We start from the raw sequence: 27465 nt of genomic DNA, 5'->3' as shown, positions 1-27465 counted from the left end.
GGGTTCTGTCACTTACTGGCTTATAAGTCTTAGACAAGTTATTTATTCTCTCTTGGGCTTTTATTCTTCACTAGTAATGGTGACCGTTCTTTCATAGGTTGTCTCTACAATTAAATGGATACTTGGCACAGTGCCTGGCATTTATGAAATGCTCAAGAAGTGGTAGACCCTATTATCATCATTATTCATGCTATTGTATCTCCCTGGGAATATAGTGTGTTTTACACATAGTAGGTACTCAACAAATGTTTGATGAATCTCTGCTCTGGACAGATAGACAGGTTGGGTTTTCTCTCCTTTCCTGAAGGCACTCCTGTTGGCCAACTCTCCTCCACTTCCCATACTAGGTTGAAAATTCTTCTGTTCTTCTGTAGCAACAACTTGAGCACTCGTTTGGTTTCCTTTCAGTTTTATACTTGTTCACCTTCAAAATGTTTAGTAGTTGGTACAGTATGCTGCAAGGAGGTCCCCCTCCCTCCCAGCAGAAAAGCAAGGCAAAGGAAGTCTGCAAAAACAACCAGGGGTGTTAAATTACTCATGTTTATTTATAACAGACCTTCAGCCAGTACAGTACAAAACTTACAGTAGTATATCTCCGTTACACAAATATTTACTTACAATATATTACATATACAAAATGCTTTGCAATAAGTCTCAAAAGCTAGTTTAACTCCCCTTGAGAAAGGAGAAAAACTCTTTAAAAAAAAGGGGGGGAGGGGGAACCAGAGGAAGAGGGGGAGGTGAAGGGGTAAGGTCCAAGGAGACACCAAGCATAGGCTACAAATGAAACCCTGGGAGAGAGAGAAGAGGTGGTATTGCACTTGCTTCTGTGTTTTATTTTTTTTTCTTTTTGTTCTTCATAACTTCTGATTAAAAATATATATTATATATATATTATGTACACAAGGAAAGGAGCTGCCGGAAGTATTACAAAATCCCATCTGCAGCTTGGACACTGACACGAAAAAACAAAGGTCTGGAAAAGTGTCTATTTAGAAATTTTTTTGTGTGGTGTTGATTTTAAATATCAATATAAAAGGAAAACACCTCTTTTCTCCATGTGGGTTTCAATGTATTTTTTTTCTTTTTCTTTACTTTTTTTTTTTTTTTTTATGCAAAAGGCTGCTGGGAGAGAACATGAGGATGTTTGAGGTTCCAGAGCTGGAAGGCTCTGGAAAGTAGGATTTTGTACCTAAGACCCTGGTTAAAGTGCAGTGATGGTCTGGAGAGAGACAGAGTGCCCTTCTCTCCCCTCCTTAGCACCTGGTCTTGCCCTTCCAGTCTCTGCTCTCATGGGCTCAGAGTATGGCCTCAGAGCATAGTCTTTCATGTTCCAGGAGGTTACAGGTGCCAAAACTGACTGGGGGGGGGGTGGGGATAGGGCACCCTAAGGCTCTGATACCCGAGAAGCGACTAGTCCTTATGAGGTGTCACCAAATACACAGCAGCAGAAGAGGTGGTGAGGGCAGGTCTAACAGGAAGGGGCTCAATAACCAGAACAGTTGAGGGGAACCCCAGATATTAATCTCAGCTCTGCTGCCATTCTGAAACAAGAAGCCAGTTCCCTGGGGTGTTCTCAAGAAGACTCTCCCCTTCTCCAGAGACCACTCTCCTCCCAGATGACTCCCCGATCCTCTGCCCTTGGCAGCATCTGTTTATTGCTACATTGTCAAGGAGGAACAGTCAACCCACAGTGCCCCTCCTTGACAATCTGGTTCTCTTGGGGAGACCACATAGTGGGGGAGAAAAGGAGGAAGAAGAGAAGTTTTTTAGGGTCTCCCTTCCCATAATAGGGTAAGGTAGACTATCTTAGAGCCCTTAGGAGCCCCAATCCCAGGGTCTGTTCCTTAGCCAACCTTTTACCATCCCCCTAAATTATCCCTGATAGGGAGTGAGAAAAGTAGGAGGCAAAAGAGCCAATAAGGAAAGGACATGTGGAAAGAAAGATGGAAGGGAAGAGAAAAGGGGGGGGGGAGAGAGTGAGAGAGAGAGAGAGAGAGAGAGAGAGAGAGAGAGGGAGAAGGACCAAGTGTTACAACTTGTGAGGTGTTGTGTTTGGTTTTTACTTTTTTTATCTTTAAATATAGAAAAACAGGCTTTGGTTTGAATCTCAAGGAAGCAGAGAATGGGATGGCTGTGGCCTTGGGCAGGGAACTCTTGTAGAAAGAGACCTCCAGTTGCAGTGGAGCTGTATCTCCTCCTGCCGCCTTCTCACTAACTAGGTTACCCAAATAGCCAGGGGTCTCTGCAGTAGCCAGGAGAGTGGCCCCTCCTGCCCTACATCTGGGAGCTGAGTGTAGAGGGGGCAGTAAAGGATGACCCCCCAGTTCCGCTGTGCCCATCCCATTCTTGCTGCAACAAGAGTGGAATGGGGAGAGGGGCACATGCCCTTGCTCGTCCTGGGATAATTTTTGGTTATACTGAAAATTAGGAGAGAGAAAAGAGACAGCCTTTTCTCCCTGCCACTGATCCTAAGAACGGGGCCCAGGAGCCCGGGAATGAGAGGGTGAATCCTGCTAGGGGGAGAAGAAGAAGGCAGCGTGACGCGGGGGGCTGAGGGTACCCCCTTGTTATCAGGCAGCAACTCACCAGTTTCTCATAGGACAGGGACCACAGGAGCCCCTGAGAGCCCAGGAAGGTCACTAGAGTGAAGAAGTTTGAGAGGTGGGAGAGAAAGAGAAGAATTTTGACCCATTCCCTTCCCTAGTTCCCATTTAGGCACCTGTGGCTCCAAATGTTTCAGAGATAGAGGACTGCTGACCTAGCCTTGGCCCCTGAGAATACAAAATTGGGGCACTCCAAGGAGAGAAAAACCACCACGGAGTAGATGGGCAGTTCGAGGAGAGAAGAGAGAGATATCACATCCTAGAGGCAGATCCTGAATGTGGGCTTTGGGGAACTCGTATTACTAGGGGGATGTCAAGAGGACCCTCAGTCCCATGGTGCCTGGGGAGAATTTCTTCGGCCTCTCCTACTTCCAAATGAGGGATATCTTCATTCGATCAGGAGTAGTGCAAGCTGCCTAAAGTGAGAGGGCACAAGAGGTATGGAGTACCAGGTTGAAGGGTCCCAGAGAGGAGATACAGTGTCACAGAGCTAAGGTAGGGCCAGAGGGAGCTATCAGCATCAAAACTGAAGAATCAGATAATGTAAAAGATGAGGACTTAAATCAAGAAGCTCAAGGTCTCCTAGCACTAAGAGGAGCTTCCTACCCCTGGGGATGTTGGAGAAAGCTGGATCAGAGAGAAAAATTAGGCCTAAAGCAGAAGGGGACTCTGGGCAGGAAGGTGGGGTATGGTAAGTGACTGATATAAGTTAAAAAAAAAAAAAGCAAAAGAAAACAAATTATATTAATAAATAACTCAGTGAGTATGGTGGGATGAGAGGAGAAGAGAAAAAGGAGAAACATAAGCAAAAGACCTGTTTCATCACAATGCTTAGATCAGTCAGGGAAGAGGAGGAGCACAGGTGAGGAGGGGTCAGGGTCAAGTGTGAAGTCAGGTAGCCAGTAGCGGGGCTACACAACCCAACTCCTTGGGACGTGATGGGGACAGGGCTAGACTCCTGTAGGTAGGGCAGTGGAGTGGTGGACTGAGGGGGGACGCTTGGTCGCTAGCCCACCTTGTGCTCCCCCCGGACAATGTGGGAAGAGAATTCGTACCGGTCCTGGCTGTGGTAACCACAGATGTTGCACTCGAAAGGGTCTCTGAAGCCATGGCAGCCCATGTGGATAGTGAACATGACATGGTCCAGGAAGAGGATGCGGCAGTGCTCACACTTGAAGGCCTTCACCGGCTCACCGCTCTCACCCACCACCCGAAGCACTTCCTTGGAGGGGCCTGGGGTGCCCCGCAGTAACCCCTCCTGTGGCTTGGGGTCCTCTTTGGCGTAGGCAGGACTGGGCCGGCCCACCACAATGGTGGGAGGAGGCTGGGGTGGGGGACCCTGAGGGAGGGATACCACTGCCCCAACCCGATCTTCGTGGTTGCTCTCTGTATCTGTGGAGTCCTGGCAGCCATTGCTGGGGGACGCCCCGGGGTCAGTCAGGGGGCCTCGGGCCCGGTAGAGGAGGGGACCTCCATCAGCCAGATCGTCGGGCCCCTCACCTGCTTCTCGGGACCCCGGAAGCTCCAGTCGACCAGGGAGGGGCTGCATCTGAGTGTAGACAGAGCTGATGACGGGTGTGAGTTCTGAGATGCAGTTGGTAGGTGGAAGGCGGAGGGGACGCAGATGTTCTGCCCCCACAAAGGCCAGAGAACCTCCAAAGCCAGGCTCTAGGCCGTGGTGTGCCACCAACTCCACATCCTTCTCATAGCCACCCGAGTTCACATCATAGGGGAGGTCCGAGAGGCTGAAGCGCATCTGCTTTTCGCCTGTGGAGAGACGGGTCTCAGCAGGGCTGGCGTTGGATAATCCCTAAGCTCCCCCAGGATTACTTCTTCATTTTCTTTCTCCTGGGGATGGCTGTAACATTATTCACCACCCCTCATTTACTTCCCTCAAGGTCAGGTCCTCTGTGGGGCTGCTCCCTGACTCTGGGCTATAATCTTAGGGAAGGACTCAGTCCCAGCCCACTGGTCTTGAATACTTCCTTCGTTGCTCTCTATAAAGCTCCAGGTCCTTAGAGAGCTAATGACCAGGGCCAGGTCGGGGGACTCCATACACACCTCCTCTCTCTGACTCTAAGGGTACTTCACTCAGCCCCCGTAGACTGAAGTCCTTACTATTTTCAAAAATTGGAAGAGCCTGAGCACCTGACCCCCTCCTCTTACAACCAATCACGTGGAGAGCCCTCAACTCTGACCCCTCTTCCACTCTCGCAAGGGACGCGCTCCCTCTTCACTCCCCTCCTGTTCTGGGGATAGATTCTGAGCACCAAAGACCACCCGACGGCTTTCTTTCCCCCGAGGAAATCTCCAGTCCCAGTTGGTCTAATGGCTACCAGTGCTCAGATTTAGATGAGCTGTGGCTTAAAGCTGATGTCTCCTCTCCAACTGGACTCTTACCTACAAACTTCTGGGGAGTGGAACGTTTGCGTTTGGTGAGGCTGTTGGCCAGACGGTCAATGAAAGTTGGCCTCTCAGAGGATGAGTGCAGCATGGAGTCTGGCACCATCTCCAGGTCCCGTATCTCATCACCTAGTGGGAGGGAGGTGGGAACAGGTAGGAGCAGCTGAAGTAGGGGTAGCAGGGGCCCAGCTGCCTTTGCCTGGAGAAAACCAGCAGGTCAGTAGCTAAGTAAGGTCATATCCCATGCCTGGGAAATGGGGCTCTGCTTATTTCACTCCATCTAGACCTCACCACAGCACATATCTGATAATTTGGGGACAATTAAATACATGTGGCCCTTGATTGTATACTTCCTTGTACTCTCTCTCTCCCATTAGACTGAGGACATAGATCAGATCCTCCCCTACCTCTGGATCTCCCTGCAGTACTCACCACAGGGCTCTGCACCAACTGGGGTGCTCGGCACATTTACTGGGATAACTGCCCCTGTTCCATAGACCCCATCCCTTTGTGGGGGTAGGTGCTGGGATCGCCCTTGTCCTGCGCTCCCTCTGGCCTTGTCCTCAACTCCCCGATGGTCCTACCTGCAGGCTCACCTGACTGGCCAGCCAGAGCTTGGGCTTCAGTGCTGAGACTCTGTAGGTAGTTGTGGCACCGCTCCTTGTGCTCCTCCAGGGTGCTCTGCTGTTTGTAGCTCCGGCCGCAGTAGTTACACTTGTAGGGCTTGCCCACCGTGGGAGAGGAGACTGTGTAGGAGAGAGAAGAGGAAGCACTGGAGTTATTTCTCCCTGTGCCCTGGCTCTGCAAGATGGCCCAGGAGCAAACGTGCACGGGCGTGAGGAGGAAGGGACGTTGCTCAGTCGAGTTCTGCTTGTCTTCCTTTCCCCAACTTCAGCTGCAAACACGGACAGACGACCAAACCTTGGAGAAGAGGGACAACGGGCAGCTATGGGAGGAGAGAGGGGACCCAGGGCACATAGCTTTGGACTGTTGGTGGGCCTCAAAATGGCCAAATTGTTGTTCAAAGGAAGGGAGGACCCAGGGACTTTGTAGGGGGTCATCCCTGGCAGGCAGGCTGGCCCCACCCCAGGATCTCAGAGTCTGGGGCCCAGACTGTGGTTTAACCTTTCCATGTGGCAGGCGGGTATAAGTGCTGTTTATCAGACAAGGGGATTTTTTGCTTACGAACTACCTGTTTCAGTTTGGGGGAAATTGGTGGGCTGGAGTGACAGAAACAAGAGCCCTTAGATCTGCCAATGTGGGGAGGGGCAGTTTTCACTGACCTTTACTTGTACTCTTACCTCCATCCCTGGCCTGGTTTTACTACTCATTTTTCTTTCTCTCTACACTGAGAGATCAAGAGAGCCCTAGAAAAATCATCACTGATAGAGAAATTCTGAGAAGAGAGAGAAAAAAAAGAAAAGAACAAGAGGAAAGTAAAGGCGAAGAATAAAAGGAAGAGAACACAAACTTTGGGGGTCTTCGTTTAAAAAATAAAGAACAGGTTATGGGCTTCCCTGGTGGCGCAGTGGTTGAGAGTCCGCCTGCTGATGCAGGGGTCACGGGTTCGTGCCCCGGTCCGGGAAGATCCCACGTGCCGCGGAGCGGCTGGGCCCCTTGAGCCATGGCCGCTGAGCCTGCGCGTCCGGAGCCTGTGCTCCGCAACGGGAGAGGCCACAGCAGTGAGAGGCCCGCGTACCGCAAAAAAATAAAAAAAATAAAAAAAAATAAAGAACAGGTTATAAAGATTTTGTTTCCACTGAAGAAAAAAAGGTTGGAAAAGCTGAGATCAACACTTCCTTTAAAAACAACTTGAGAGGGCTTCCCTGGTGGCGCAGTGGTTGCGAATCTGCCTGCCAATGCAGGGGACACGGGTTTGCGCCCTGGTCTGGGAGGATTCCACATGCCGCGGAGCAACTAGGCCCGTGAGCCACAACTACTGAGCCTGCGCGTCTGGAGCCTGTGCTCTGCAACAAGAGAGGCCGCGATAGGAGAGGCCGGCGCACCGCGATGAAGAGTGGCCCCCGCTTGCCACAACTAGAGAAAGCCCTCGCACAGAAACGAAGACCCAACACAGCCCCCAAAATAAAAATATACATAAATAAATTTTTAAAAATTATTTAAAAAACCAAAAACAACTTGAGAGATGATATTTGTGAAAGTATCTTGCTACTATTGAGCAGGGACTCAGGAGAAGGTATCTCCAGGAGGCTGGTAATGACTACCCACCCCCCAACGCCTAAACTGGGCCTAGTCTCAATCAATCTACTGCCATTTTGCTCTGGCACTGTAAATCCGAGTGTTTGGGGGATGTGATGAATGCCGTGGTCCTCATCCACCCAAGACTCTTGGCGAAATGATCTAACATCTAGGGGAGAAACTCCTTTTTTCCTACAGCGTGGGCTGTGATAGAAAACATCTCACAGAGATGGGATCCAATAGTATATGTGTCCACTTCTGTCCCTAATAATCTCCTACAGAGCAGCATCCAATATCCACCCAGCTGGCCCTGCTGTTTCAGTAGGAATTCTAGGGGGCCAAGCCATCCTTGTCCCAAACCAGCAGGGGGAGCCACCCCTTTTCCTCAGAAAAGGAGCACAACTCCTTGTCACCTGCCGTTAACGGGATTCCAGCAAGGCTGCAGAAGAGCTCTGTGATAATAACATCTACCTTGGAATTGTTATGAGGATCACATGAGCGAGGAGACCCATGTGAAATGCTTTGTAGATTATAAAGCATGAATCAGTAATGATCTTTCTCCCTGGTTCTCCACATACATAGAGATAAAGAGATCCCAGCTCCAAAGTGAGAGACTCTAGAACAAGGTAGGTGGCTGGAAGAAGTAGAGGGTGGTGAGGTGATTGCTCTGTCCCTTTAAATCCTGGCCTAGGAGAGTTTAAGAAAAGAGAAAAACAGCAAGGAAGGTTTCCAAGGACAGACCCTACTAATTCTTTCCCCTCTGCCCTTCTTCCTTCCTTTTCCCAATCTTGAGCTCCCTCCTTCCTGCCAGCTCAGCTCCTGGCCTCTTCCCAAGTCCAAGCCAAAAGCTTAAAACTTAGCAAAATGCTTCAAAAGTGCTATCTGTCCAGCTGATTCAGAAAGACGTCGACTCAACCCGCCTTGGCTGGGTCTAGGAAACCTGGTTAGTCCAGTTACCTGGCACTGTTCCAAACACTGACCTCCAGGCACCCTCTGGATTTGCTGTTGCCTCTGGGAAGGTGACAACCTCTTGGGATGGGAAACAGAAATGGGATAACCTTTTCCTAGGCTTCCTTTCTTCCAGTTTGGGAGGCCCATGGAAATTTTCAGGAACCAGCAGGAAGTCAAGGGGAGGACAGACAGAGGGGGGAGATGCAGATGGTGACAGGTGTGGGGACTGGGGCACACGGGAGTAGAAGGAGGGGTTTCCCTGGTGCTCAGCAGTGGGTGGGGACGGGGCCCAGAGGGTTCTGGCATCAGCGTGAACTTTAAAAACCAAGTCGGGGGACTTCCCTGGTGGTCCAGCGGTTAAGACTCCGCGCTCCCAACGCAGGGGGGCCTGGGTTCAATCCCTGGTCAGGGAACTAGATCCCGCATGCCACAACTAAGAGTCTGCATGCCACAACTAAAGATCCTGCATGCGGCAATGAAGATCCCGAGTGCTGCAACTAAGACCTGGTGCAGGGCTTCCCTGGTGGCGCAGTGGTTGGGAGTCTGCCTGCTGATGCAGGGGACACAGGTTCATGCCCTGGTCCAGGAGGATCCCACGTGCCACAGAGCGGCTAGGCCCATGAGCCATGGCTGCTGAGTCTGTGCGTCTGGAGCCTGTGCTCCACAACGGGAGAGGCCACAATAGTGAGAGGCCCACATACTGCAAAAAAAAAAAAAAAAAAAAAAGACCTGGTGCAGCCAAATAAATACATAAATATTTTTAAATAAATAAATAAATGAAAACCAAGTCAGGGAGGGTGACTGTTGAGAGCCAACAACATCACCCCGGCTCCTTCTTGCTCCCTATTACAGAGAATGGCAGATGTAAAATACCCCATCAAAGAGCCCCAAATCCCCATGGGGCCTGCTGCCCTGCTCTGTGAGTGCTCTGCCCTCCTCAGTGGCACACACTGTAACTGCCCCAATACAAGATAAGTGGCTGAGCTCTATTTGCTGGGTGTCCCAGTCAGGCCACCTACCCGAGTGTGTGCGGAGGTGGCCAGTGAGCGCATCGCGCCGACGGCAGGCGTAGTTGCAGAAGGGACACTTGAAGGGCTTCTCCCCAGAGTGCAGCTTGATGTGGCGCAGCAGGTTGCCCTTCTGGGTGAAGGAGGCACCGCACTGGTTGCAGTGGAAGGGCCTTTCCCCTGCGAGTGGAAGACAGAGCCCAGACGACCGGGCGTGAGGAACTGTGAAGGTTAAACCTAGTCCCCCACCCTCCGCTTCACCCCGCCCGGGGGGAAGGAAGGTGCTCAGAACACATTTCTGAGAGGCAGGGCTGTGCCACACACACAAATCCTGCTTTATAAGGACCCCTTGGGAACAGTCTCACCCTGAGATGTGTACTAGAGGTGTGTGGCAGGGGGAAGGGCACTAGCCCTGGAACTCCGGGCCAAAGACTGTTGTTAAGAACTGAGCCCCTCAGGTCCCACTCTGCCCCAGAAGTCCAAAGCCCAAAGCCCAAGAAAGCTGGGTAGAGGCTTTTGTGTTCCTTTTTTTAAAAAAAATCATGAGACAGGGACTTCCCTGGCAGTCCAGTTGTTAAGACTCAGCGCTTCCACTGCAGGGAGCAAAGGTTCAATCCCTGGTCGGGGAACTAAGATCCCACATGCCTTGCAGCACGGCCAAAAAAAAAAAAAAAAAAAAAAATCATGAGACAGAAGGGCCCAAACAATACCCTGTTGGACTACAGGACCCTTCTTGAGGCTACCATACCTTCCCCTCCGTCACCTCCTGAGACAAATACCAGCTTTTCTTTGTAACAACAGCTGAGGAAAGTGCCAGGAAGTACAGGTGTTGAGGGAATCTAAATTTCATCCCCAGACGTTTTTTCGTCAGCTAGAAATGGCGCTGGGAAAGACCCTTCCCTTCCTGAGGTTACCCCACTGCGGCATGGCCTCGCAGCACGGCCTCTGCCTCGGGGCACCTGCTGTACTCACCCGTGTGGCTACGCTTGTGCACCATGAGCACGTTGGGTCCAATGCAGACCATGCCACAGACGTCACATTTGAGCTTGCCATTGGGCAGCCGGATGCCACCGGGGGAGTGAGGCTCTGGCCCGCTTCCATCGCAGTAGCCCAGGGGCTCCGACAATGAGTCTTCCACGATCACACTGTCGTCCTTTTCCAGGAGCCGCTCATCTGGCCCGAGCAGTCTGCTCGACTCCTCATCGCTGTACATCTCCACCTTGATGGAGTTGGCTGGAGGGTGGGAGGGTGTTTAGGATAGAGACAGGCAAAAGGGGGAACCTGCTCGTGGGCCAGAAAGGCCCTCTAAAGTCGGAAAGGCTGTCTCCAAGCCCTGAGACATTGAGGCTTTAAAAGGAGCCAATACGGGACTTCCCTGGTGGCGCAGTGGTTAAGAATCCGCCTGCTAGTGCAGGGGACACGGATTCGAGCCCTGGTCCAGGAAGATCCCACGTGCCGCGGAACAACTAAGCCTGTGCACCACAACTACTGAGCCTGCGCTCTAGAGGCCGTGGGCCACAACCACTGAAGCCCTTGCGCCTAGAGCCCGTGCTCTGCAACAAGAGAAGCCACCGCAGTGAGAAGCCCGCGCACCGCAGAGAAGAGTGGCCCCTGCTCACCACAACTAGAGAAAGCCCGCGAGCAGCAACAAAGACCTAACGCAGCCAAAAATAAATAAATAAATAAATAGATTTTTTTTTAAAAGAAAGAAAGAAGCCAATCCCCTAAGTATCCTGGGTGGTGATAGGGGTTCCTGCTGGGACCTGAAACAATCTTTTCCTCCTATTCCAACCACCAGGCAAATAGGTTTCAAGAGAAAAAAAAAGTTGGGGTACATGGGGTGTCTTCAGTTACTGGGGAGAGGAGGAGGCTAAGGGGAGCTTTTTTCTCCACTCTCTTGTCATTAAGAAAGATATCTGGCTTGGCCCTGGGCAGGAAGCCAGCAAGTAACAGTGGCGGGAAAATGGTCCTAGGCAGACCAAGACGGCGGGCTAAAGAAACAGCAAAGCTGGAAGACAGAAATGGCTCCCACTATCCTCCCACCCCATAGGACCAAACACCTCTACTCCCCTCCATAAAAATCTGGAGAGGGGGATGGAGGAGGGAGGAGCCATTGAGGAGAGAGCTTTGGCTCTAGCTCTGACCTACATTCCTGGCTATTCCAACCATTTAGAGAATGTCACAGATCCAGGGCCAGCTGAGGAGGGGCAGTCATGGGGACCCTGTCTGGCAGGAGACTGGGGGGTGGTGATGGGGGGATCCTTCTCATCTCTCTTTCCTAACTCCAGCTCACGACCATTTCTATCTACTCATTTCTCCAGCTCCAGAATTTCTCTTTGGAGCCTTTACCTTAATCCCACCCGTGCCTCTTTTAATTCCACCCTAGTCACTAGGCAGTGACCGTTCACTCTCCTCTCAGAAGTCAGGGAAACCCCGGACTGAGCTCCTGAGTCCTGTTAGAGACTCTGAGCCGGAAACCAGAGGAGGGCAGCGATGGGGAAATGGCTGCCATGGAAGGCGAACTGAGGGCACCTAACGCCAGGGAGGGCAGGAGGCTGCACTTACCACTGAGTGAGCGGCTGGGAGAAGAGTGCTGGCTGTTGGGGCTGCTCACTGAGGGCCCCACTGGGGCCCCGAGGAATTCCTTCTCCAGAGATGAGTCCCCGCTACCTTGGAGGAGAGAACAAGAGGGGAGGTGAAGTTGCAGCGCGAGCCATTTACTGTCCATTGCCTAATCTCTTCAAAGTTTCACAAACATTTATCTCGTAGCCATGTACAAGGCAGCGTTGTATGCCTGGCACCATACCTTGTGCCCTCGCCAGCCTGGGTGCCCGGTGCTGACTTCCACGAGCTCAGTGGCTGCGCCTTGCCCACCCTACCTTCATCTAGGCCTGAGGGGAAGAGCATCATTGCCTGACGTCCACAGGAAGCAGGGCTGGGGCTGGGCGGGCCGGGATGGAGAGGAAAATGGGGGCCTCAGGAGGGAGGTGGTTCAGGACAGACGTTCTTCCCTACTGTTCCTCTCCGGAGCCCCTGACACCAGGTTCGGGATCTGCGGGAAGGGCAGCTGAAATTGTCCCTGAATCTAATGATAATGATAGTAATCATAATAATAGCAGCTAACATTTTAATTAAAAAAAAATTTTTTTTATTTTATGGCCACACCGCATGGCATGTGGGATCTTTTTTCCCTGACCAGGGATTGAACCTACGCCTCCTGCATTGGAAGCGCGGAGTCTTAACCACAGAACTGCTAGGGAATTCACAAGAGCAGCTAACATTAATTGAGTACTTACTACATGCCAGAAATTGTTCTATGCACTTTAAATGAATCATCTCATTTAATCTTCACAACAACTCTGTGAAGTAGGTGCCAATATTATCTTAATTTTACAGATGAGGAAACTGAAGCACAAAAAAGGCTATGTTACTTGTCTAAGGTCAAGTAGTGGTGGAACCCCAATCTGATCACAAACAGTAAGTACCCATGCCTTAACCATCACCTGTATAGCTAATTGGGAGTCACTGTTTCAGTAGGGAAGAGCTGGGCCCGTTCGACTTTCTAAAATCAGCAAAAATGTGGCTACTCTAGAAAGCCTCCATCTGATATGATTCCAATCACATATTTACTACTTGATGTTCCCTTGACAGTGAAATAATCAGTTTGTTCTCAATATATTCATTTTAACTTGTTCACAAATTGCTTTGTAAAAATGCTTTTTAAGAGTGTCATATATGTTTTTAAAAATCAGATAACACACCTGAAGATACAAAATCATATCTTTAAAAAAAATCCCTCCTCCCCACAATCTTCTGCACAAATATACGGGTGAAATAAAACACATGTAGATAAACACACACAGACACGGACACATACCACATATGTAGATACACATAAAGAGAACATACCTATTGGGAGAAACATAGTCATAGCCTTCAACATTATCTGCTAACATGAACATGCATAGATGTGTGCACACAGGCCTAAATATGGAAGACAGACAGAGAGAGAGAGAGACAAACCCTAAAATTCATCCCTAAAGTCCACCTATTAGTATTTTACCCAATTTCCCAGCTATGCACATACTTACTTTCACAAAATAAAGATTCCATTATAAAATGGTTGGAGTCTTGGGCCTGAGGCAAGAAATCCGGAACACACCCTCCTGAGGGATCCCTCTCCAGCTTTGGTCAGTGGGAAGAAAACAACCACTCAGGACTTTGGGACCATTTCCCATTCATATCCTCTACCAAAAGCCCCATTTCCCCCACTCTATCCCATCAAAGCCTGAGGAAATTTGTTCACTACCTAACGAAGAAGCCTTACGGCTTGAAACTGAGGTTCCCCAGCTGGGGCTCTTTAGATGAGCCATGGTTATCTAAACAAAGTTGCCCCATATCAGGACCACACACATATCCTGAAGTGAACATCTCAGAGTTGTGGGTTGAGACTTGTAGATTCAGACCCAGTTTTTAAATATGTCCTTTCAACTAAGAGTAGTGTTTGCTAAGGTAAGAAGGGCTGAAAGGTTATCTTCTCATTCCTTTTCAAATGTTAGTGCTGACTTGTCCTAAATCACTGGGTGTTAGTAATGGGGGAAGAACAGGGCTCTGGGCCCTGGCGCTGAGTCCTTGACCCTAAAAGGACGAGTGAGCTTGCTGGAAATCCATTGCTGGTCCCAGCCTACCAGGCTGAGGCTGCCTCTTGGGGCCTGGGGCTTGATATATGGGGAAAATATCCTTAAAGGGATATCTAGGGACACTAAGGGAAAAACACCCTTTGTGGCTCTCCCTCTTAAGGCCTGGGAACAGGAGGAAGACCAGTTACCTCCAGAGTCACACCAGTAGTTCAATGGGCTCTTTGATGCCGTTGCCTTCCCTAGGATAAAGGTAAGAGGCAAAACAGGCTCAAGTCTACTTTTATGGGGCTAATACATAAAATAAATCCATTACAGGGGTCAGAAAGTCTTTTGGGGCTCCAGGGGTTTTGAGTTTTAGCTGGAAGGTGAAGAGAACTAGAGTCAGATTTAGGAAGTTCAGCAGTTCCTCTCTAAGTCCCAGAAACCCCAGTGAGGGAATTTCAAATGCCTGGGACTCCCAAGAAATCCCAGACTGTCAAAGCCAAGAATTAAGGCTGCTCTCAGGTCTCAGAGAAATTTTCTTGGTCAAAGTCATCACAGATTGGCTGAACCCCCAGAGGGCAAAGCCAAATCATGAGGTTCACATCAGAGGAACCAGGAGGTGGGCAAAGGGCATAAAAGCAGGAGGGAGAGAAAGGAACCAGAGCAACGTCCCACCAGCTAAATGTGTTTCCCACGTTGAGGGGGTCCAGCCCTCCACTCCTGCTGCCCTTCCTCCATCCCTTCAACGAGTGGCCACCTAGGGAAGAGCCGTGAGGTCCGAGAGCCTCCACACTTCTCTGCAAGGGACCTCATCCTAACCGCCTTCCTCTTCTTGACCATGGGTTCCAGGGGGCAGGATGCTAGACTGCTAGCAGGGAGGAGCGGGGTCAGGAGCAAAGAAAGACGTCCGTCCCCAGCTCTATTGTGGGGAGGAGGCTGAAGCCCCTCGGATCTCAGTTCCAGGCTGAGGCATCTGCTGCCAGGGCTTCTCTTTACCTCGATTCTTTCTATTGCCCATTCCCACCCCAGCCCGTCTCGGCATTGGCATTTTACCCCAGGCAGCTCTACATCTGTCCCCAAGGCCTAATCAAGATGTCACCACAAGCTCCCACTGTCCAAGTCGCAGCCTTTGCTTAGCAACACCAAACACCATTTCCCATCCTCCGCAAGTGTAAGGAGGAACGCCCCCTCCCCTGCTACACACACAGCCCCCTTCCTCTCCCTCTCCTCAGGCTTGGGAGCTGTTACTGAATTGGCTCCCTAGCCCCAGCACCCCCCTTCCCCCCTCCACTAGCCACCTTCTGCCTGAACTTACATTATCCTTCCCTTGCCGGTGAGACCCTGGGGTGCGAACGCGGCCGCCGCCTTGGAAACGGCGAGGGAGTGCGGGTGGTGTGTGCATGTCTGCGTCTCGGTGGCAGGCAGGGGTGAGCCCAGCCACTCACCTTCCAGGAAGCGTGGATTCCTGGAAGTGAGGGGAACCGCCGTCATTTCGCAGGCAGCGGCAGCGGCACGGTGAGCAGGGGCCCACGGCTGCAGCCAGCAAGAGCTCAGCCCAGGGTGTGTGTGTGTGTGTGTGTGTGTGTGTGTGTGTGTGTGTGTGTGTGTGTGTGTGTCTGTGTCTGTCTCTGTGTGTGTGTGTGTGTGTGTGTGTGTGTGTGAGAGAGAGAGAGAGAGAGAGAGAGAGAGAGAGAGAGAGAGAAGAGGGAGGGAGGGAGAGAGGAAAAGAGGGAGAGAGAGGGAGAGGGAGAGAGCGAGGGAGAGAGGGAGAGAGGGAGAGAGAGGGAGAGAGAGGGAGAGAAGGAGAGAGAGGGAGCGAGGGAGAGAGAGGGAGAGAGAGGGAGAGGACAGGAGCAGCAAAGCTTGGATGTGCCTGGGGAGGGGGCTGGAGAGAAGGTGTATGTGGTGACGGGGGCAAGGCTACAGCATCCCTTTCTCAAGCCAGTGAAGGGCTGGGGTTGGGGGGTCCACAGGGAGGGAGGCAGATGCCATTGCCCTCGTGCCCAGCAGACAAAGAGGAACTGCACAACAAATGCCTGAGAGAGACAAGAGTGTGTGCAAGAGAGAGAGAGATGGATGGGCCCACAGGGTTGGGGGAGAAAGGGGGGCCCCCAGGGAAGGCCCAATCCTCTGCCAGCTGGGGAAGCCAAGGCCTCAGAGGTCATGGGGCCCAGGACAGCGGGCAGCTTCAAGGCTCTCAGATCGGCAGAGAGCCCCTCCCCCAAAGAACTCAGGCTCTCGTATCCCTCCTTTCCTTCCTCCTCCAGGAGGGAGGTCGCTCTCCAGATCTGGGGACTGACAGCCTCCCCCTTCCCAGCAGCCAGAGGGCCCTGCACAGTCTGATCTCAGGCTCGTGTTGCTCTGTGGCCCTGAGCCCTTTCAGATTCCAGGCAAAGTACTGGTATAGTCTCCCCACCTCCCCTCCCCTCCTGTGCCCCTGGGGCCCCAGCAGCCGACAGCCCTGGCTGAATCCGCCCTCTATCAAGACAAGGCCTCTGCTCCCTTCCCTTCCAGAGGAGCTGCTCACTGACGTGCTGACCTACTTTGGAAGACTAGATTTTCTGATTCCAAGAATTTGGGGGTGGGAGGGGCCGTGAAACTTTGGGCTGTCTACCCCTGGATCCCTTCCTGCCAAGGTTCCCTTAAACATTTCACAGTCCCAGAAAACTTGGGACAAGCACTGCTCAGTTAGTTAATTGCACGAGCTGCGTTTGAGCAACTCAGTTTCCCTTGAAAGACAGGGAATGGAGGTGGGGAGAGCACCTGTGTGGTAAATTAATGGAGTCCTCCTTTCTTCCCTCTCTTCCCCAGGAGGGAATGATCTGCACCTTTAGAAAGAGATAGGGGAAGAAAAGGTGGATTTTCTGAAATAGGTTCTGTGTGGTGGCAAAACCTCTTTGAAGAACAGGAGAGATACCCCCTTCATCAATTGGCCAGGCAAGTGAAGGCCCCCAGGTGTGGAGGCAGAAGAGCTGTGATGACCCTGAGGGGGCCGCCGCGTACTTTAGGAGGGGTGTACACTGCAGCCTTTCCCACCGCTTCCACATCAGTCCGGGAGAGAAGGGTCAGCGACGGGCACTCAGGCACCCCTCCCGTGAGTGAACTGTCTCAGCCACGCCCAGCCCTGCAGGGGCTGCTTTTCAGTGCTCATGTTAACCCTGCCTTGATTTTCCCCTGTCCCTCTCTAAGGTACAGTAGCTGCTGACATCTAGAATTCTCAAAACACAGATGAGGGGTTTCTGGCCTCCACTTTCATTCAAAAGCCATCCTGTGCAGAGGACTCTTCTTATCTAGGAAGTGCCACCCTGCTGAAAGCAGGGGAAAGCTTGGTTTCATAGCACAGTGAAGCCAACGCCCTCAGAAGTTTTCCTCTAATATCCAACATTCTCCAGAGATAGGACTGAAAAGAGCTCCATGGGATTTCCCCAGCCGGCTTCCTAGCTTCTCATTTGCCTCCCTTAGGGCATGGACTTCTCCATCTGAGTGTTCCCCAGCACCACTGCAGGGTCCTGAGAACAGGTGTTCCTCAATAGTGGTTTTCTGAATAGGCTTAACTGAGCAGCAGGTAGGAGGATTGGCTGGTTCCTCAGAAAGGCCATGACTTTAGTTCCAATAAAGTCTCTTTCAACTAAATCAGTCCACTTGATCCCTGTTACTCTGTCCAGCATGTAACAGGTATCAAATGCCTGTACCCATTCCAACGCCTTCCCTCCTTAAATGAGAAAGGGGTCAGAGTCAACTTCTTACCTTGACATTATGCAGGTGTTGTCAAAGACTCTCATATGTGTGTCTGACCCATCTTGCTATCTCCCTTAGCGCATGCCCATAATTCCTCCATGGGTCCCACTTTAAGGTAAAAAAATAAACTATAGGTCATTTCTACAATGGTGCCTGGATTACTGATGGGGATATGCATCACCTCAAAACCCAGTTCTGGCTTCCCTTACCTCTTACAATCATTTCCTGCCCTAACATTCTAATGGTCCAAAAAATGATTCCTTCCATCGTAGAGACAAACTCTGTCTTAGGCCCTTTCCTACACCCTCAGAGAAAGAGCTGGATGAAGTTCCTCATTTCTTTTCATCTTGTGAAACTCTAAGAGGATCCTGATGACTTTCATATGCCTAAAAGCCACCCATACTATAAGCAGTGATCTCTTCTGCCTCAGTAAGAGTATTTGGCAGGTATAAAAAGCTAGGTAGGATGTTATGATCACAGAGAGGACTGGGGGAGAATTGGGCTCTCTACCTCTCCTTCAAAGGTGTAAGCTCTTGGTCCACTGGCTGAATTCAGACCATAGATAAATTTGGCTCCTTGCCCCATGGAACATTTTTTAAAATATGGAGTTATTATTTTTAAATAGAGACATTTCATATAAAATCCTGATTTCTGATTTCTTTTGAAAAGCTAGAAGTTTTGGCCACACTGGATACACATTCCCACATGGCAATGCCTGTTGGACCCTGCAGAGCTGCTGTTCCTTGAGGTAGGACATGTGCTCTCCAGTCCATGACAGTCCCCATCCTTCTCTTCTGCTCATTATCCAAAGCCAGTTCACTCTTTTACATACATACCTGGCCCCTGCAGGCCTTTGAGGTTTGAAACCTGGCTCTGCTCTCTACCTGGCTGGGACAGGATGTCGTGTTTAGCTGGTGACCTCAGAGCACAGAAGAAGGAATCTTATCTTCTTTCTGTCTCTTTGTTTCAAATCAGTCCTCTCTCTAATAGTCTCCACTCATATTCCCTTCCTATTTCCTTCTCCTACTCCTATCCTCCAAGATGTCTGGGAAAAGAATCACTTTATAGGGAATGTAAAATGACCAAAATAAATGCACACTACCAAGAGTGAGTGACAGCTCTGTGACCAGGGCACTCAGAGGTCCTGTGATAGGCTGAAGGCTCTCCACTCTCCTCCACAGGAGAGCGTCTGCTCCCAGCCCCTTACAAACAGAATGCACAAGAGGGCATACCAGACATATAGGAGCGGCCATTGCTGTCTTCTATGTCCATCTTAGAGAGATTCTGCTGGAAAAGAAAACAGCTACTATTAGAAGGCAGATCTGGAAACGGAGTAGGTTTCTCTCTAACATTCTGGAGTTAGCAAGAACCCTAAAGGATCACTTAAGTGTGCTCTGACCCTATCCTAAAGAAGCAAAACCTCATACTTTGTCCTGGAGAGAAAGACGATGTACCCTGACTTACAAACCCCAGGGTTGCCTCCAACCCCCAACTTCTGCAGACTTCCCCAGTCTCTCGGGTGGAAACACTGTCTTATTCTACACTGGTCCCTGATTGTGTTGTTTGGAGAGTAGACCCTCTCCCTGTAAGTGGAGCTGATGGTATAGGAAAGGAGACAGGTTACAGCTCAGCTCTCATGAGGCAAAGAAACAACCCCATAGAGGCTCTAACCTTGCTAAGGATGGGGTAGTAATAGGAGGAAGAAGCTAGATTCAGTTCTTCAAGGGATATTTTTTTGGGTGGAAGGAGGGAGGGGGACAGGAAAGTAGAAGATAGAGGAGAGCAGCCCACCTCAAGTTCAGAGAGGAATCCTCTACTGAAGGTGTAATAGTCAAATTAAACCTTTAAGTGTTTTCCCTCTTAATTCTTGTCAATTACTTTGCTATGTTTATTTTTTTTAAAGTGGAGTTGGGGTGGGAACCTGAATTTAAAATGCAGGTTAGTCTATTTGAGGGAAGGCAAACAGTAATTGGCAGTAGAGTATTAAACAATCAAGAACAGAGGATAATTAAAAGTGATAATTTGTTGCAATGAATTATCTCAGGAGCCTGTGGGAGGAGAAAGAAAAATTCTATTTGGTGGAAATTTACATACATCCAAAATTGCTATCACCAGTCATCTCATGAAAAATAAATACCCCAGGGGCAGATTTTGGGGAGCTAGAGTGGGGTGAGGGAACAGCCGGAGCTGCCACCCGGATTCTTGGTCTCTTTGAAGGATCTCACTGAGGTAGATGGACAGAAATCTGGTTTGCTGGTAATACTATATTGATAGACGTGGGGATGGGGGCTCTGGAGGGCACACAGGGGAAAAGTGTCTATCACCCTGTCTCCCTCCCACCACACTCCAAGTCATTCTTGTCTAGTGCTGAGAGACATCATACTCTAAAAAGTCTCATGAGAAAGCCTGACACACGGGCTCTCCTTCACTTCGCAAAGCAGCTCTCCCTAGATTTCATTAGAGAGATTTCTAGTCTCACCTAGGACGCCTGGGTGTGGAAGAAAAAATTCTCCAAGTTTATTTTCAACTCCTCTTTTCTTGACATCCTCCCTGGGATGGAATGAGCTTTGGGACCAGACTGCTAGACCAAGCCACAATAAGCGGTTCCTTGAAGGTTCCCTTAGGGGCAATGATGAGAAGAGCCCAAGTCCACAGTGGTTAGTGAACTCATACCCTCTGGAACTAGCCATAGAATTTGCGGTGGTCAGAGATGGAAATACGAGGGAACGCGGTCTGGTACTCATGGGGCCCCTTTCATTTCCTAATCATTAGCTCCATAATTGCCCTTTGGGATTTTGCAGAGCTCAAGATGCCACATGTGACTTCCCCCACACCCCCCACACCCCCCAATGCAGGAGAAGCAAGAGTGAGTAGGTTTTTCCCCGTTTTCTGCTTGGAGAAACTGGGGTTCAGAGCAGCTAAGTGACTTGTCTCAGGGCTCATAGTGAGCCTGGAACAAGGAAAAGAACCCAGGTCTCCTGCCTCTCTGAGGTGTGCTTCCTTTCAAAAGCCAGGGTACTCAAGGCCTTCATGGATCTTCTTGCTTTTCCCTGGTTCTAACATCTTTTCCTTTGGTCTGATCCCCGTGGAGTGGGTTCTGTTAGTTAAAAAGTAAGAGCAGGGACTTCCCTGGTGGCACAGTGGTTAAGAATCCACCCGCCAATGCAGGGGACACGGGTTTGATCCCTGGTCCGGGAAGATCCCACATGCCGCAGAGCAACTAAGCCCGTGTGCCACAACTACAGAGCCTGCGCTCTAGAACCCGCGAGCCACAACTACTGAGCCCGTGTGCCCCAACTACTGAAGCCCACGCACCTAGAGCCCGTGCTCCACAACAAGAGAAGCCACCACGATGAGAAGCCCACGTACCGCAACGAAGAGTAGCCCCCTGTCACTGCCACTAGAGAAAGCCTGCGCACAGCAACGAAGATCCAACGCAGCCAAAAATAAATAAATTTATTTATTTTAAAAAAAAAGTAAGAACAAATTGAGCAGGCTCTATGGGGAGAAATATCCTAATGTGAGTGTGTGTGTGTGTGTGTGTGTCTGTGTCTGTGCGCGCGCATGTGTGTGTATGAACGGGGAGCTAGACAAGCACTAGGTGGGCAGAACAGTTGAAGCATAGCATTCAGCTATGCTGAGTACTGGCTCAGGAAGTGCATCTCATTCTTGGACACCTGCCCAAATGGCCCCAAAACAATTTCCAGAAGGGTCTGAAGGAGTTGTTTTCTGAGTTGGACTTTGTTCCTAGAAGTAAACTGAGCTCTTCTGCTTCTTAATTTTTCTTAACAGGTGCTCCATGACACATCTTGGGCAAAATCAGTCTTTAGCTGTCTCCAACTGGTCTAAATGCCAAATTGGTAGCCCTGGGAGTGAGACCGGACTGAGATTCTGCTGTTCCCCGATCCTGGTATTCTGAGAGCCAGGAGCACATCAGGAGATGTACTTCACTGTTTGCTCAAGACTTCAGGCAGCATATCCCTCTCCACCTTGCCAATCCCTGCCCCTCAAAGCACCTTCTCCCATGCCTGGCCTGCCAGGCAGATCTTAGTGTCTCCTTAGAGGAACTGGGTCAAATTAGGCGGTGCCAACTGGAGACACACCACAGCGGGAGGAGGCATAAAGAGGGAGAAGTTAGTGACAGAACACAGGTTTGGTTCAAAGATCTCAAAAGGAAACTGGCTTTATAGCAACACAGACACCATTCAGTGATGGACGTAGGCACATATGTACTGTAAATTCAGTTCAGTGAGCTGAATACAAAGCAACTAGAAACAGCCAGCCTCCCAATTCAAAAGGAAGTATTTTTATGAGGAGGGAGGAAAGGTTGGTCATTGTAACCCGAGACAAAGATTTTCTTCCCTGTTCTTCTGAATGCACCTGGCACCATAATAAGAATCCTCCATGGCCCTGGCTTTCTTCCATCAACATGATATTGCATTTAACCAGGAATGGGCAGGAATGGGTATCCCTTCCATACAGAAGATTTCCCTCCACACTTCCTGAGAAGCAGCAGGTGAGACCAATCCAAGGTCTGACTTCCAAGGTCAGGCATCAGCTACCACCCTCATCTCCCCATCTCCACAAAAACGTTCCCACAGATCTAGCTATCGGTGAAAAAAATATCAGAAAGTCAAGTTTTCTCTACGTAGTGGCTCTGAAAGCCTGAAAGAATATGGACATCACAAGTAATTAAAACTCTTCAAATCCTCCAAAGAATCCTGTTTGATCCAGTGAAACTCCAATATTGGAATTTAAAACACACTCCATGTGGCTTAGTGGGTAGAAAGGTAGCGAGGAGGATGTTGTTGGGAAAGAGGGTGAAAGTGGAGAGAGGGGCAAGGACCCATGCTATCCTTTTGGTTGCAATAGGGAGGAGGGGAAATTTTTTTTTCTCTGGTCTCTCTTAGGATCTGGGATCTGAGGTGGAGCCCTGTGATTTAAAAAAAAATTTTTTTACTGGAGTATAGTTGATTTACAATGTTGTGTTAGTTTCAGGTGTACAGCAAAGTGAATCTGTTATACATATACATATATACACTCTTTTTTAGATTTTTTTCCCATATGGGCCATTACAGAGTATTGAGTAGAGTTCCCTGTGCTATATAGTAGGTCCTTATTAGTTATCTATTTTATATATAGTAGTGTGTATGTGTCAATCCCAATCTTTCAGTTTATCCCTCCCCTCCCTTACCCCCCCTCCCCTGGTAACGATAAGTTTATTTTCTACATCTGTAACTCTATTTCTGTTTTGTAGATAAGTCCATTTGTAGCTTTTTTTAGATTCCACATATAAGCAATATCATATGATATTTGCCCAGTGATTATGAACAAGACAGATCTTCCCACCTGCCTGGGATTGAGCAGTGCAGGTACTAGAAGTGGACCAAACCCAAGCATCATCCTCTCCTGTCTGTGCCTTCCTGAACTGAATGAAATCTCAGCAAAAAACATGTTGGAATCACAAAGCTGGCTCTGCTCTCTATCAGGACTTTGAATAACTGGGGAGGGGGAAAGGGTAAAGGGTTGAGAGAAGAGGTGGAATTAGGTATTGTCTGCAACCTGACTACACGCCCCTTTCCAGGAACCAGACCTAGACACTGAGCGATTTGCAGCTCTGAAGTGATCTTTAGGGTCAACCTAGTGCCCTCTGAAGGAAACCCACGAACCTTTTCTCAGCTTACGTGTCTGTATTTACAGCAGAAAGGTCTGACTCATTTTCACCAGGTTGTAGATAGTGACCTGTTTACTTATAACACAGATGAGGACAGCTCGGCTTCGGCTTCGTTATCCAAGTGCTTGGGGAGCAGTGTGTGGAGGGATGAATTCCCAGGTCACCCTAGGAATGGCTAGTCTTTCAAATAAGAAGGGGTAAGAGCTGGAAACACAACACCTGGGCAGTGGGAAAATATCACCTCATTGTCTCCTTTTAGCTCTCAGTTGGATGCATCTTTTCTTTTGTTCTTTGTGCTTCCCTGGCCTCCCCATGTAGACTGCGGAAGAGAGAGAAGGCTAAGGTTTATGGGTGGGAGGAGAAACAATCTCACCCCTCCCATGTCTCATTTCAGGACTAAGGAAAGGGCCAAACTGAACAGTTTAAATCACCAGGTGTGATGCACATAAGATGATACTTTCTGGGGTTTTGGGGTATACCCTTGAGTATATAAGCCCTGTGTTTATAGAAAGGCTCCACAAGGTCACTGCTGTTCAGCTGTACCTTTTGGCAGGGGTAGGTAAAGTAGAGCAGGGCAGTTCAATTTGAGTTTTATAATAATAACTTTTGAAGCCAAAGATGCCCAAAACAGGGTTTACTATCTCAAGTGAAGTCTGAAATGACATGGAAGTCTCAATTAACTATTCTGATTGGGGTAGGGTGGCAAAAAGGTGGAAGAGACAGAAACAATTGCCTTCGGTGGCAGTCCTGGCCAGAAGTCCCTAAGGAATGGTGACCAAAAGAGCTCACTGTTGTTTGGGCCAGGAAGATGTTTTCAGGCTCCTCTGCTAACAACGAATCTTGCTCTGACAATCCAATTTAGTAAGCCTCTGTTCATTTGGAGGGTCTGGGGCAGGGGTGCTCCAGGACCTGGAGAATCTTGGAGCTAGAATGGAGTTGAGAGATGATCTCCAATCTCTTGATTTTTAACAGAAGAGTTAAACTAAGCCCAGAGTCACCCATCTGGTTAGCGATAGAAGTAGGACAAATAGAACCCAGGTTACCAGTCTGGGCTTCTTTCTACTACAGCACAAAATCAAATTTTGCCATAATAAGGTCTGGGGCTCCTCTGCTTGCCTTCTTTCTTGGGTGATGAAATGAACAGTTTTGGGGTCTCCATCTTAGTGATTTAGTGACTTAAGTCCTTGAACTACAAACACAGGTCTATGGATGGGAAAAGAAATAATCCTCTCCCTCCCATGTCTGTTTTCAGAGAGTATGGGCCTGAGGAAAAAGCCAACCTAGACTCTCATTAAATCTCTTTAATGTAGGAACAGGGCTCCTTGGCTCAAGGATTAGACCAGCATACGTATTCCAGCAGAGTCAGCAAGGTCGATGACCCTTGGGGGGGACCAGGCCATTCATATCAGCACTACCCTTTCTTAGATGCTTTCCTCTGAAAGACCTTGAACCTGTCTCTCTGTTCCCAATACAGAGTCCTCAACTCTTCTGAGAAAAGGAGGCAAATCAAAGAGCCTGGAATTCAGAGCTTTCTCCAGCAGGGTCAAGAGACCAACAAAGGGAGTCCCTCTGCCTGTGGCATTGTCTATACCCACAGGGTTCCACACTCCTATTTGTTCCTACAGAGTGAAATGAGGCTAGAAATACCTGCTCTACAATAACATTTTATTTTTCCTTGACTATTTTTTTTTTTTTTTTTTTGGTACGCGGGCCTCTCACTGTTGTGGCCTCTCCCATTGCGGAGCACAGGCTCTGGACGCACAGGCTCAGCGGCCATGGCTCACGGGCCCAGCCGCTCTGCGGCATGTGGGATCTTCCCGGACCGGGGCACGAACTCGTGTCCCCTGCATCGGCAGGCAGACTCTCAACCACTGCGCCACAAGGGAAGCCCTCCTTGACTATTTTTGTGTGTGTGTGTGTGTGTGTGTGTGTGTGTGTGTGTGTGTGTGTGTGTGTGTGTTGAGGGAAGAGAGATGGCCAGTCTGGGAGGAAATAATTTCCTTGTGGATGTTGGGTGGGGAAGGTAGGATAAAAGGTGGGATAATGTTCCTCCCATGCTGGAAAGTACTAAGCATGTACTAAGAGGAAATAAGGAATAAACTTTCAGTTGCATTTTCCACTGGAAAAAAAGTCAGGACTTATTTCTGAGCCAAGTCCTCCAAACCTACTGAGAGTAAGGGGATTGCCCAGAAGCTACAATTGAACTAACTAACTGCACTCAGTGGGCAACAAAAACATTATGTTTTGTGCTTGAGACATCAGCATCTATTGAGTAGGATAAGATATAATTCTGAAGCTGCCAAATTGAGGGCAGCTCCCACCATCCTGGGGCCCACCCCAGAAGCTCCACTGAGACCTCTCCTGCTTCCTAATGGTAAGGCTATTTTCTTCTTTAAAGACTTTATTTTTATCTCAGGAGCCACTCTTTTGACGGTTCTCATGACCCAGGGAGCAGTCTGGATTCTCTGAATTAGGCTGTAAGTGGGGAAGGCTGAAGTCCCCCGCACACCACAGAGCAAGATTCACTGACCTACTGGCAGACCCATGAGGAGATGAGAAATCCCCGGCTGGGCATTTCACATACCCCTACCAAATAAGATGCTACACCCAAAGGGTGTCTGATTTGGCCTTTTATCTGGTTTTGTCCTCAGAATCTGAGTTATCTTAAGTGGAAATATTCTAGGTAGTCAGACACTTGTTTTTATTGCTTCCTAAGGACATGGACATGTACCTTCACCCAGACAAAGTGAACAAGTAGCATTAAGGGGAAACAGCCCGGCCTCAATAGTCTGCTGCTTGGCCATGATGTCAGAAGGCCTAGAGCTGACCTGTGAGCAAGTCACAACCATACCAAGCTCACCACTGATGCTTTGAGGGCCCGGACTCGGGAGACTGGAGTATAGCTGGAGCTAAGTGGGGGTTGATAAATCACAACAGTAGACAGTTTTGCTGATAGGAGAAGGGACTGAGGTGAAAGAAGATGTGCAAACTTTGACACAATGTGGTTGGTAATACATCAAATTTTCCTAGAAGCAGAGTCAGTAAATTCATGACCTTGGAGGGGGGAAATGGGGTACCATATTTCCTAAACATCTCATATCTAAAGGTCCATGTTCCCATTAAACATTGTCACCAGACAGGACCAGTCATAATTTAAAAAAAAAAAAAAGGATAGAAATCAAACAGAATGTACAACTACAAGGGGGAAGAGAATAACTGGGGATGGGGCGGCGTGAGGAGGTACAGGGAAGGCTGTTTTAGTTTAGACCTGCTTCCCAAGTCTGTTGTACCCTCTGGTGGTCTGCCCCAGGGCTTCCTCTGTGTTTTTTCCTTAGGGCTCCTACGCAATGAATCTCTTCCTTCCCAACCTTGCTTCTCAGGTTCCCTGGACTTCTCACCCTACATAGAAACCCAGACAGCACTTTTCGCTCCACTCTAAGTTTCTTCTCTACCACATGTTTCTCCCACGCTGCTCACTGCCTCCCAGTCTTCCTACTTAGGCCTATGTCTTTCTCTCTAACCTTCTTCCCGGACACCTTCCCCCCACCCCACTCCGCGCCGCCTCTCGCTTCTTTGCCCAGGTATCCAGTCTAATTCTCCTTTCTCCGCCCTGTCCTGCTGTTCTACCCCAGCTGTACCCCACGAAGGAGCCTCGTGCACACCAGCTCCCGACTGTCCTCGGTCCTCTGCCGTGACCCACCTCCCGCCCTTTTAGGACGCCTAGGTCCCTGCTATGTCCCCCTCAATCCTGTGGCCTCGCGCCAAACCCCCCATGCCAGCTTCCTCCCTTGGGCCGCAACCCACCCAGCGACCCTCTACCCGCCTAGCCCCCGCCCACGTGTCCCCCTCCCTTCACACCCAAGCCCCTCAGGCCCCGCCCCCGGCGGCCGAGGCCCCGCCCCTCGCGCTTCGCCCAAACCCCGCCCCTCACTCACCTGAGGCAGCTCCGCGCGCGCGCAGGCTGGGCGGGAGAGGGAGAGGGGAAGGTATTGGGGGAGAAGGGGGCGGGGCGGCGGGGGTCCCCCACTCTGGCCCGGGCGGCCCAGTGCGGGGGGAGTGGGGTCACTGAGCCGGCCGCAACCGGGTCGGAGGCGGGACCCGGGCGCTCAGAGGCGGCGGCGGCTCCATCTCCGTAAGCGGCTTCACCTGAGGAGGGACGGGCCCCCCCCATAAACCCCCCCAGCACGGCTGTCCCCCCTCCCCCGAACAACTTCCGGCCCCACTACCAGGCGACAGGCGGCGTGGCTGAACACCGAGCGCCCACA

The 27465-nt window shown here is 50.0% G+C and overlaps 1 protein-coding gene across 13 annotated transcripts; it reads right to left on the bottom strand.

The window, feature by feature from the left end:
* Window positions 1-531: 531 nt before the first annotated feature.
* On the bottom strand, window positions 532-27465 carry IKZF4 (IKAROS family zinc finger 4). Of its 13 annotated transcripts, XM_067009484.1 has the most exons (10): window positions 27136-27370; window positions 23196-23519; window positions 20842-20937; window positions 18759-18810; window positions 11732-11836; window positions 10139-10399; window positions 9179-9346; window positions 5594-5755; window positions 5007-5138; window positions 532-4373 (listed from the first exon to the last, which is right to left on the bottom strand). In XM_067009484.1, exons 4-10 carry the CDS (start codon window positions 18796-18798, stop codon window positions 3613-3615), a joined length of 1629 nt encoding a protein of 542 aa, XP_066865585.1. In that variant the 5' UTR covers window positions 18799-18810; window positions 20842-20937; window positions 23196-23519; window positions 27136-27370; the 3' UTR covers window positions 532-3612. The 13 variants fall into 13 exon arrangements, with proteins under 13 accessions (XP_066865585.1, XP_058936986.1, XP_066865589.1 ...); XM_059081003.2 differs by lacking the exons at window positions 20842-20937; window positions 23196-23519 and adding an exon at window positions 13258-13351 and having other exon boundaries at window positions 27136-27465; XM_067009488.1 differs by lacking the exons at window positions 20842-20937; window positions 23196-23519 and adding an exon at window positions 17536-17634 and having other exon boundaries at window positions 27136-27393.

Source organism: Kogia breviceps, chromosome 12 (genome assembly GCF_026419965.1).
Source record: "Kogia breviceps isolate mKogBre1 chromosome 12, mKogBre1 haplotype 1, whole genome shotgun sequence".
NCBI lineage: Eukaryota > Metazoa > Chordata > Mammalia > Artiodactyla > Physeteridae > Kogia > Kogia breviceps.
The sequence above is the reverse complement of the archived record's forward strand: the minus strand, read 5'-3'. Positions and strand labels throughout refer to the sequence as shown.

Coding starts and splice junctions, on each gene's coding strand:
- IKZF4 (XM_059081000.2), bottom strand. CDS start 15,190: ATGCACACACCACCCGCACTCCCTCGCCGTTTCCAAGGCGGCGGCCGC. Junction 13,352..15,103: donor ACCGGCAAGGGAAGGATAAT/GTAAGTTCAGGC, acceptor CACTGACCAAAG/CTGGAGAGGGATCCCTCAGG. Junction 9,347..10,138: donor GCACAAGCGTAGCCACACGG/GTGAGTACAGCA, acceptor TTCCACTCGCAG/GGGAAAGGCCCTTCCACTGC.